Raw genomic sequence first — 12,747 nt, 5'->3', positions numbered from 1 at the left:
TGTCAACGTATTTGGATATTTATGTTCACTTTTGTTATTAAAACATACAGCTGCTGACTTGTTCTGTGATATGATAAAGTTCATTCTCTCCAGCCAACATTTCACTTTATAAAAATTATTTTCTATTTTCTGAATACCTTCATATGGATTACAAAATGATCCTAATATACACAAGTCGTCTGCATACTGAATTATTTTTATTGTAGAATTATGAAATTGAAATATTCCTCTCATATATATATTAAATAATAATGGACTCAGTGGACTTCCCTGAGGTAATCCTTGTGAAGTGGTACGGGGCCCACTAAGTGTGTCCTGAAACCAAAATAATATTTTCCTATTTATCATCAAGTTCCATATTATCTTCATAATTATTTTCGGAGTATTTGTCTGATTTAACATATCAATTAATATATGAGGATCAACGCTATCATATGCACCTTGTATATCTATAAAGTGAGCAAATGTATATTGTTTCTTATACATTGCATTTTGAACATGCAATGTTAATGTTGATAATGCATCAATACAACCCTTGTTTAGCCTAAAACCGAACTGATAGGGATAAAAATATTGTTCTTTCTCAAAATACCACTCTAATCTTTTTAATAATAATCTTTCAAATATCTTCTCAATTGTAGGAGCCAACGTAATAGGTCGATATGATTCAGCTTCTTTCGGATCTTTAGTTGATTTAAGTATAGGTAGTATCAGATGTGTTTTCCAGTTTTGTGGCACATTTCCACTTCTCAGAATATTATTATAAATATTTACAAGTACTTTTAATGCATTGTCCGATTGATGTCCTATCATTTCATACGTTATTCCGTCGTATCCTGGAGCAGTTGATTTTATATTACTTAGAGTTTCTCTTAATTCTTGCAATGTTATTTTTGAATAAATTTCATCACTGGAACTTATATTATTTATAATCTCGGGTATTTTATTTCTTACATAACTAGGTGTAAACTTTTTTTCAAAATGTTCTCGCCAAATTGTTGTTATAGGTGAAACTCTAATTTTATGTCCTTTTTTAAGAAAATTTATTTTTTTCCAAATTGTGTTTGTTTTAACAGATGGTGATAATGATTCACAGAATTCTTCCCATGCTTGCCTTTTTGCTTTATTAAAGATACGTTTTGCTTTAGCAATTACTTGTTTTAAATTTATCCAATTATTTGGCAAAGGTTGTTCAGCAAATATTTCAGACAATCTTATTCTTTCTTCTTTTGCATCTTGACACTCATCATTCCACCAACTTATAGTAGGAAAGTTGTTTTTATTATTAATTTTCTTCCGTTTAGCTACAATATCCATTGCATATGCTATTAATTGTAAATAACGTTGACACGTTATGTTTTGTTCCTGTTTAATATCTTCCATTGAGATATAAGAGTCCAAAATTATAGAATATAATTCCCAATCGATGTTTTTAACCTGCCACCTTCTAATTGGTAATGAATATATTTTAGGTACTGAGTGTGCATCATTTAACAGTGTAATGAAAATTGGCAAATGATCACTACCCCTATTCACAAAATCTACTTCCCAAAACAATTTATTTATTATATTATTTGACACAATAGTTAAATCTATGGCTGTTGGTGATTTACCATTCCATGGATAATGAGTAGCTGACCCATCGTTCATGAAATGTAATGATCGATCACCAATCCAGTCCAAAATACTACATCCTAATGCATCTCTATAATTACAACCCCATGCTTCATGATGAGCATTCATATCACCTGTGATAATGACATTGTCATGGACATAATATAATAATTCATTAAAGTGTGTGACTTTAATATGTTGAGATTTATAACTCGATGGAATATAAATTGAAACTATTGTACACTCTAATGTGTTCATCTTAATTTTCACTGCTATTAATTCTACATTAAATAATTTTATCAACCCTAATGATTCTGGTAATGTTACTCTTTTAAATTTTATACTTTCATGTATATATAAACCTACACCTCTTGTATCTTTAGTATGTAAATTAGATATTAACTCGTAATGAGGTATTTGATAATATTGATGCTGTCTACCACGAAATTCGGACAAACTCAATATACCTGGATGATGCTCATCTATAATTTGTAATACTTCTAATCTTCTAGCTGTAAATGAATTTATATTCCATTGCACTATAAAAGACATACCTATTGATCCTCTTCTACAAGTTTAACTTTCTGATAATATTGCAATTATCTTTCCTATAATTTGTTGCATTGAAATTAAAATCTTCTGTTTCTTCCTGGAATCATTTAAATCACGAACTGATTCAATCATGTCTGGTAAAAGGTCCAACAATGACTGATATATTTCCTTTTGTCTACAAGAAACTGATTTACGATCCGAATATCTTCTGCAATTTATATTGTCCATATCTTGTTCTTGCTTACTATAAGGGGATTCTCTCAAATATACTGGATATTTGTATTTTATTTGTTCTTTTTCTGTGTCTGATGAGGATGAAGAATCCACGTTCACATCCTTTTTGTTTTCCCGTGGGAGTTGTACAATACGTCTTGTAGCCGTTTTCATAATCTTCTTTGGAGGTGATGTAACAACTTTGCTGTATTGTACTCTCATTTTTTGACCACTATTCTCTTTTGCTATTTTCTTTTGTTCCGCCATTTGAGTTACAAAACTCGCACAATAACTCTCTCTGCCCTCCTTGCAACTATCACTTGTTGGTGCATTCTTCTCATTCACATAACTCTTTTTGATGGGAGGGAATTCCAATCCGCTTCTTCGAACAGTTTCATGTTGAAATTGATCCCTAAATAATTTAATTTTTTGTTCACATGATATATTTTTTGAATTATTTCCCGTCACAATACCTTTTGCTTCATAGTATGAGATGTTTTTCTCGGCCATAATAATTTGAATTTGCTTTTCATCCTGATATTTTGAGCACATTTTGTTGCAAGCATTATGATCTCCTTTGCAATTTATACATGTTTCACTCATTTCGCAGTTTCCTTCGTGATAATCTTGGCCACATTTATAACACAATTTTTTACCCTTGCACTGTTGACCTGTGTGAGCAAATCTGAAACATCTATTACATTGCAACACTGGTTTCACACGTGGCACTACCTCAACTATTTGTTTTCCAACTGCTATGTATTGTGGTAAAACTGTCCCCTTAAAAGTTACACATAAGACTTGAGTAGGTTCAAGCTTAAATGACCCATCATTCCGCCATATTTTCTTCTTCATTCTTTCCATCTTAGTCACTAGCACTGGGCTTTCTATACTGCTTTCCAAATACTGCATTTCAAATTCTGTGGGTATTCCAAACACAAGGCCTTCCTTCTCCACTAAAGATTTAGGAATTCTGGCATTTACTCCTAACTTGTCTAATAACACTTTATTTTTCACAAAGTTATTAGCTTCTTGTGACGTGTTGAATAAAGCTCGAACTCTATTTCGTCCACTTTGATCTACATACTTTACTTTCACATTATTATCCATCAACATATATCCAACTTTAACTGGATGCAAATTTCCTAACTGTTGGTTTCTACTTTCTATTATCACTAAATAGGGTTCGTTGGCACCTATGTCATACTGGTATATTTTTTCTTCATGATTGGTAGTGTGTTCCATCCTAGAACTTTTGTTACCCATTTCATTTTGTATTGTATTGTTCTTTCTTTTATTCGGCCCATTTACTTTGTGTGAAATGTCCATGACATCATTTACATCATTTTCTTCATGTTTTGAATCAGATGATATTATATCAATATTATCACTGGTTATAGTATTATTGCATATAGCACTATGTCCGTCCTCAACAATATTGCTTCCCTTTTGATCCATTATGATAAATAAACGAGACAGTTAAAGCACATCTCTAATACAATCCAAAGGGATATTGAACGTCTTAAATTGTAATAGATTTGATTATTATCAATCAACTTTTGTCCTTTTCTATCACAATAGATAATAATCTAAACACTACTTAATCTTACTACACAAGTCCTTCAATTAAATCCACATAACATTCGATTCAATCTAGCGAATAATCTTGCTTATTGAACCAATACGCCATTATTTTTTCTGTAAAATTCTTTCATGATTATCTTTATTACCATGGTAATATATCTTAATGGTACAATTGTTTAAGGGTAAATCAATTCAGTAAACATTTATTTTGTAACTTTATTCTAGGTTCTGGTGGTAAGAAAAATCGACAGAAGGAACGAAGACTGATGAAAGGATTCAATATAGCTCCACCACAAGGCTCTTCCCAGGTTCAACCAGGTGCAGCAGCAGCCGCTGCTGCTGTGGAGCTTATTGCTAGTCTAGATGCAGGGAACGGTGGAAAGAAATCGCCAGGAACCCGATTAGCGAGGCTTGCCCGTTTTACTGGACAAAAGCGTGATTCTTCAAAGAAGCGATGGGGGACCATAATCGAAGCTGCAAAGTCAGGCAGAGTGAAAAAACTTATTAGTCGAAGTCGCTCGGAAGATTCCATGTGTAGCAATAGCAGTCGGAACAGTCCCCCGTTAGACGTTGACAATGACTCCTCCCCCAGTGACTCAAACCAGAGCATTCCCAGTGAGGCGGGTGGGTCTATTCAGAGTGGCATGAGTAATCCCTTTGCTGCTCTCGGTGGGTTCCGATTCGGCCACAGTCTAAAGAAAAAGGACAGCAAGTTTGGTAGGACTAGAAACCCCATAAAACTTCGTTTGAGCACGGAACGGAGACAGAATTCTGCTAACGGAGATTCTGGCTTGGGAAGTGGTAGCCTTAAATCCGGAGGTTCAAAGAAGCTCAAAAGGACAGCAAGCATTCCTGTTAGATCGGAGACTGTGAAGACTGTTCTGGAAGTTAATGTGAAACCCCTAAAGCCTGTTCCGAAAGAAACTCCCAAAGAGAAACCCCAGGCAGCTGAAGAACCCACGTTGGAACCATCTCCGAAAGTGCCGCCAGCCGAAGCCACTCCAGGCAGTGCCGATAGTGCTGCGTACGTGTTACCTAGTTCTTCCCAAGATCCCCTAGTCACGCCGCCTGCTCCACCTGGTCCCCAAGAACCACAGCAGCAAGAACCACACAAGTCGAAGAATGGTTCTGCCGTAATACCCAATCTTCCTGGGATTCAGCCAGTAGGAGGGAATCAAATGTCGGCCGGTTGGCTCTGATCGCATGCTTCCCCATTGGTTCTGTTAGGTAGCATCAATACCCATGGCAGGATAACACCCTCAAAGTAAAAGGAATATCCACTGTTTACTCCTGCCTTTCAACCAGACATGAGATGTAGCAGTACGATCAGTGAGACAAGTCACCATGTGACAAACCAGTGGTATCGCTCGATATAGGCAGGCAAAGCTGCAGGTAAGCCTATTTTGTATTACAATAAATAAATTATATTACATTAAATTATAATTTCAATATTTATACAGACACAAGTACACTTGTAGTAAATTTTGTGTACCCTAGATACATGAACTTATTACAACAATCAATAAAGATGTTACACTTTTCTAACGAATCAAACTATAAATTAATTTTCAATTCTGACTTCTTATTTGAATTATAACATTAGTTAATTGAATTAGTTTCTAATTTTATGTTTATAGTGTTTATAATAATCAAAGATAAATTATGTGAAGGTTAAGTATTTCAATTTTACATTTTTCTTTTATTCAGAGAGGAACAGCATTTAAAATTTTCATCTTTCGAGTTAAGGTCTTCAACAGTAAATGTTCAATTGATAATTATTGGATTTCATATTTACATTCCATTCAATATTCTCTAACATCTTTGCAAGTGACTGGGCTTGACGGTGAAAAGTGGGTAATTTTTTCACCAATCAGAGATCAACTTCTAGGTTTGTGGCCAAATTTTGTTTTGAGTTGTCTCAGGTTTGATTCCTGGTGGGAGCACTGAAGTTTTGTATTGATACGCATCATGAGGACAATTGATGAGCCACTTGAAAAGAATTGGACTTCGGTCTAGAAGGCCAAAAAATGTTGATTTTTGCAAGCATGCCTTCGTCCCAACGGGTCTGGTTTACTACCAGAGTAATAGAGCCCCTACAATTTATTTTAGCTTGTTAATATATGAATAAACCATACTAAACCTGAATATAGCAGTTTTATCTAGCTTATGACTACTTCTGAACATAAATAACATATTTTCTGTTCTTTTGAAAATTACATGTAAATCCTGTTACCCGTACAACTACAGAGCCATTGTGGGTAATAATAGTAAGGCCAAATACTAATTTCTGATATAATTCCCTGACTGCAAGCGGCCCAGCATCAGCACTTGTCTTTCCCAGTGAACGGGGTCCGCGACAGTCCCTAGAGTCGGCTATTAAAATTACAGTTTTCATATTGTGTACTAACCTTGACTACAGGTGTTGAAAATGATGTCCCTCTGCTGCAACACATTCCTGGCATCTCCGAAGGAAATTGGCATTGCAAGTTTGTCTACTGTAATTCTCCCGATTTCTCGTAGAATACTCTCTTTTAACTCACAGATGGTGTGCAGATTGTCTTTGTATACTTTACTTTTTAGATTTCCCTATTTTTCTTTCCACTTTTATTCAGAACTGACCCTGTTACTAAACTTTTTTACGAGGTTTAATATAGTGGTCCTAAGTGGGATGGGAACACCAGGAAATTTTGTTGCAAAACATCGTCGCACTTCTCCACAATTCCTCTTTCCGAAGTAACACTCGACAAGATAAATCCTTTGTTGTAATGTAAACTTTTGTGGTACCATATTAAGCCACAATCCTCAACACATGGACAAGACACAACACAACTTCCGAGGGAGGATTATACTGGTGTCAGTCTGCAACGTCAACAGAAAGGGAAAGAGAGCGAAGGCAGGGAGAGCGAAAAGAACAGACTGTCGTGGACCCTGTTCACCCGGAAAGACAATCACTGACGCCGGGCCGCTTGCCGCCGAGTCTCGTAGCGAATGTCAGGGAATGCTCTGTAGAATTTCCACTATACATCCATCTGTACATATATATAATACATATATAATTCAGTTATTTGTACAGCATATATTCTTTCGTTTAGTCAGTCTTAAATTATTTTTTTGTGATGTGACACTTGATTATGTTTAAAAAGTGTAAAAAATAAAGTAAATTAATATTACAACATATAAATAACACACACAGGCTAAACGCATAGTAGGTGGTTGTTCTCACCATTAGGAACAGAAGCAAGTAGTTAAATAGAACATGGTATAGCTACCAAATCTTGCCTAGTATGTAGCTCAGTAGTCAGATGGGTTTTATAGAGAAACTTTTCAAGTTTGGTGGAGTGCATATGCATTTTATGGAAAATATTTGCATGCATATTTTGCCAGTATTTTAAATATATGTGATTTTTGCAATCTGTTAGTATAAAAACAAAGTTGTTTTTTTTTTTTTTAATTGCCATAGTATCTTTACTGTTGAAAGTTGTGCTGCACACATGCTACAAGCAGCCTTAACATGGGACCAAGTGGTTTCATTCAGTTGGATCTTTAGATTTAATAAATTCATGCATGACTACTGGAAACTGCTATTAAAACAAGTCAAGTGTCCAAAAAGTAATAAACATTATTATGATTTATATTTACCATAGAAGTGAAACACTGTAAAGGTAGTGCCCATAAATTGCAATTTTTAATTGACTTCATGAACAGGGTTGGATTTAAGCCAGTGTAAAAATGCTGCCTCTCCCACACTTTTTGTAGCACTGAGCCAATACCAATTTGAGCCAATACCTTACCGATTACTCTTACTGATTCCCACCAATGTCCATGCTTGAAAACTATAACAATGAGAAGTTGTTCAAAATATTGACCCTGTTACTCTAAACTGTTTTACGAGGTTTAATATAGTGGTCCTAAGTGGGATGGGAAAATTCCACTCCAATTATAAGCATCAATTTACCAGAGTTCTCCTTTAATATATTAACAAATTTCATAAAAATATAAAAATACCTATTTTGTAATCAGAAAATATATTTTTTCAGATAATATAGGTGTAAAATAAATGAAAGCTTCGAATTTTGCATACGTTCCAGTACAATTATACTCCACAATAGTATCGTGCAGCATTTTTGCGGACACTGTGAACAGAGCACTGCACATCAGCCAGATTTGCTTACTACGCCAGCCTGACTGACTGGCGAGTGAGAGAACGAGTAAGAACTGCATGCCTGGGTTTTGAACTGTCAAGCATCGAAAACCGAGCAGTGGTGGTGATAAGGGGGACGAGGGGGGGGCAGTTGCCCCCATATTTTGCCACTTTTGCCCCTGAACTATGCTAAACCTTATGTACCAAGGGAAAGTAAACTGTCCTTTCACTCCTCCTCCCCTTCCCCCGTTTTTTGTACCTTGCCCCGCTAGTTTTGGAACCCAGTCGCCACCACTGCCCACGGGTAACTGGCACACCTTTGCAAGACTGAGCATGCTTATCTGCAGTGAATGCTCATTCCGGTTTTGCACCATCTCCAGATACATGAGTCATGCAGTCACTGATGCCAACTTTTAGATTCTAAACTGTTCAAGAAGCACTTGAAATGTTCATCACATTTATCAATTTGAAATTGCAGAGACTTTTTCTGTGGTAGAAAACATTTGTATCACTAACACCAAGTGGTGGCGATTGGGTTCCAAAACTAGGGGGTCAAGGTTCAAAAAGGTGGAGGACAAGGACAGTTTAATTTCCCTTGGTGCATAAGGTTAGCATGGTGCGGGGCAAAAGTGCCAAAAAGTGGGGGACAACTGCCCCCACCCCCCTCAATTGCCACCACTGCTGACACCTGTAAAGGAGTACGGACCAAGTTTCGCAAAAAATGCCATCGTAAATATTTTAGAACATTGTGTGACTGGTGGGGAGGCCTTATAATCAAGTGGTCTCGGGTTCGATACCCGGTGGAGGCATATGGTGGTTCGGATCCCACTTTAAAATGTCGGTCCAGTCCCGATTAGCCTTACTGTGCATAAAGTGGATTAAAACACCAAATCAATCAATTAAACTCTTTTTCGAAAAACTTTGAAAACTGTTACTACAGATTTTTCTCTCTGGTGTAATTTTGTCAATTCAATATCCAAATTAGTTGCTCAAGATATCCCACTCATTTTTGAAAAGTTATACTGTTCATGACTTGCTTATTGTTGTTATCCCCTCTGCGGCACAAAGCTTCCTTTGATTGCATAAATTTCATTCTGAATGAAATTTTATACTCAGTGTAGGTGTAATGTAGTAGTACTTTTTCAACCATTACATTTATGATATTACATGATGCTGAACACTAAAGCACAGGGATCCATAAAATGGAACATGAAATCAGAATTTATATTACAAAAGGTTTTTGCATATTGTCATCTCTTTCAACAAATCATCGTTCGCTCATGTTGTTGCGAGTTATCTAGTTCTACAGACCATGTTGATAGTAACACGATGCAAAATATAATTGTTAGCTTGTATCTTCAGACAAGTGCAAATAGCAAGCAATGCTATTTGCAATTTTCAACAAAACAAACTACATAAAAATGAAACTGAGAGAAGATTTACGATTTCAAGACCAGAAAAGTAACATAAAATGAACAAAACACGCAAACCTATTTCAAGACCTTCAAAACAAATTTGGAAAATATGTGGTAGTCTGTTTGACATAGTAATGAAACTAATTTGAGAAGTTACAAAATCTAACAGTTATACAACCTCAAGGCACCTGCGACTAGCATTAATTCAAATGTCGCCATGCATAATGATATATAATGGCTGTTGGCAACACTGACAGTGGTGCTCGTGTCTGACTGCAGGAACTACATCGGGTCTCACGTGACTTCTTAGTACCTGGGAAAAGATAAAAACCTGGCAGGCATCGAGGCCTGTGGATTCTTGTTCAGGGAAGCTCGCTTGCGCAATGTCGAACACCTGGCTTGATGTGCATGTTGTATGTAGGCGCGACTCCTTGTGGGCAGGTTTCTTCTGTGTCTCGTGCAGGCCTCTGACTGGGAACAGTAAAAAAATGCCTGAAATGTGTAGGCTGATAATGTTCTATTCAGCACATTTGTTTTACTTATCCCCTTCCCCCCCCCTGCCTTCCAGAAAAAATGTGTAGGTGATTTCCAAAAGTCGGACTTGAATCACACACAGCTAAGAAGAGCATAATACTTATATGCTTCATCCAATGTGGTACATGAGAATAAGAAGAGTGAATGAAAAATAAAGTAAAACAAGGAGACATGGAGATTGCATTTAGATTTAATTATTTTGTCACCCTCAAATTCTTTCACTTGCCTAGATCTGACCCTGTTCATGAGTAGCTTACCCATTGACTTTACAGATATACTCTCTCTTCCAGTTGTTCAAGATAACAGCTGAAGCCAAAAAAAATACCATGGGAACTTCCTTAGTTGGCTAGTATCTAGTCTAGAAGAGATTCCAGTAAACTGCACAGTGGCAGCTTGTTGTTTTACCATGTGAAACCTACATATATCATGAACTGAACTCTTCTATTTACCAATATGTTGAGCTGTTCATGTAGGGGACCACAGACGCTTTGTAAATACAGACTGTGTGACTTGATTTGAATCGAGTCACACCGTAAAGAAATCCACATACTACCAGAGGCCTTATAACGTTACAACAAAGTATGTTTTACTTGTATTCATATACACATATTATATATACACAAATGCATATTATTGAATTCATATATTGTACATAATTATACACAAGTTATAATATTTATAGCTTCTCATCTAGTGCCAAAATTAGATAACGTGCAAGGAGATACTCTTTGTGTTCAATGCCATATTTTCTCTCCATGTTTTTTGTAGAGAAGACACAATGGCAGTTTTGCTGTAGGTAACGTTATGTTTTGCTAATGAAGCTGGACCAATTGCCCTGGTGTTGCATAACTTAATTTCCTCTTGTGAAAAACATGTATATGTACATATTACTTTGCTTTTTATGTCTGTGTCAGCATTTATTGTAAAATGCATGCTCATCTGTTGGATGTTAAGATAAATACACAGGGTGTACCAGAAGTGATAACACAAACTGAAACTATGAAAAGTGCATGATAGTAGAAGCAAAAAAACTCTGTAAACGTGGGGTTGCAAAGGAACCATTTGCGAGATAATTGGGAATGTATAGTTACTATCCACCATACTGAAACTTTTTTTCCTTGTACTATCGTGTACTTTTCACCGCTTCTGGTACCCCCTATATAGGCAGGCTCCTGCACAGTCAAATGGTTAGAGCTTCCATCTTTAGTGAAAGCAGTCTTGGGTTCAATCTTTGCCGAGAGCCCAAAGATGTCAATGTTGACTCAACACCATGAGGAATCGTCAGCGATAACAGACTGGGGTACAAAGTCAGATCTCAGCAGCAATGGAGCTCAATACACTGATCACATGCTACTCAGTGATGAACCGCTTGACAGACCTTGACCTTCAAAGGGCTGTTGCACCCCAAGTTTTAGTTCAGAAATATGCAGATGGGACTAATAGTGACATATTGGTAAAATCTGAAAATTTGCCAATTTGACTCTTACAATCTTTAATTTTGTTATTGTTTTTGTGAATAAGTATAATGTTTAAAAAAACACATTTCTAAATATGTAGTTTCCATATCCAAGGTGAATCAAACCAGAACCAAACAATAGAAAATTTCAAGAAGGTGAATGTTGTTCATGTTACGAACCAGTTGGTTCGCTTTCAGTTACCAGGATCTACAAATTTGCATAGAAATTCTCCATTTTCAGTAAAATTTTGACACATATATTTCTAAATAAAGCACACAGTTACCTGCACCCAAGAACACATTAGGAACCTACATTTTATCAATTTCTCTTTGTCATCTTTCATGGATAGAAAAATTAAACCATATGTTGTACATTGCAGCTATTGAGTTATTGCACTTTTAACATTCCCTTATCAGTGTTGAGGATACTTTATATATATATATATATATATATATATATATAATGGATAAAAGCAAGGAGGACCAAAAGGGCTAAGTAAAAATCAAATAAGGTAAAAGGAAACACTCACCGGACAGTAGGAAAATTTTGAATTTTCCTACTGTCCGGTGAGTGTTTCCTTTTACCTTATTTGATTTATATATATATATATATATATAAAGGTAACTAAGAGAATTTGAAGAAATATTAAGCATGTTTTTTATTCTGTGCTTTTGTGTTATTTTTGTGTTTTATTCTTCTTAGATTTCATTATAGGTAAGAACAGGAACTGTTCATCATAGCCTGAGAAATCTCTTCCATTATCCAGAGATTAACACATTTAAAAAAAAAAAAAAGGTAAAGTGTTCCCCTGTGCATAGCACCACGCCATGAAGGCGTATAGGGGGTGTGGGGGTAACGCCCCACACTTTCTTGATCCGGTCTATACACATTTTGTATAGAATATTTTTTTTTAAATGATTTATTTATTTTTATTACAGAAATACCTTTCCAACTTATTAGCAAGTGCATGGGTAATATTTTTGTTGCAAGGGAGTACATCTACGAATTTTGAATTATAACCTGTATCCCATTTTTGAACATGAAGCTATGAAAGGTTAAATAATTTGGGACAAATCTGGTTTAATGTTCCGTTTCCAACCCCCTTGCACAATCATGAAGGAAACTGGTCACATACTGTACAATTTCCTCTTAAAAATATCACTTGTTGCTTTCTATTCATATTTTACTTCTTTCTATGTGGAATTAAGAACTTTTAAATTAATATTTTGTGAACACT

At 35.8% G+C, this 12,747-nt stretch overlaps 1 protein-coding gene across 1 annotated transcript in view; it reads left to right on the top strand.

Moving 5' to 3' along the window:
- Window positions 1-5,339, top strand: part of Trpgamma (Transient receptor potential cation channel gamma) — a 449,908-nt gene extending 444,569 nt beyond the window's left edge. The window contains exon 16 of the mRNA XM_083119232.1: window positions 4,189-5,339. Within this exon, the coding sequence (XP_082975358.1) occupies window positions 4,189-5,162 (974 nt within the window). The 3' untranslated portion in view covers window positions 5,163-5,339. The remainder of the gene's footprint in view (window positions 1-4,188) is intronic.
- Window positions 5,340-12,747: the final 7,408 nt, after the last annotated feature.

The sequence above is a fragment of the Lepisma saccharinum genome, chromosome 3 (genome assembly GCF_977018435.1).
Source record: "Lepisma saccharinum chromosome 3, izLepSacc3.1, whole genome shotgun sequence".
Taxonomy (NCBI): domain Eukaryota; kingdom Metazoa; phylum Arthropoda; class Insecta; order Zygentoma; family Lepismatidae; genus Lepisma; species Lepisma saccharinum.
The sequence above is the reverse complement of the archived record's forward strand: the minus strand, read 5'-3'. Positions and strand labels throughout refer to the sequence as shown.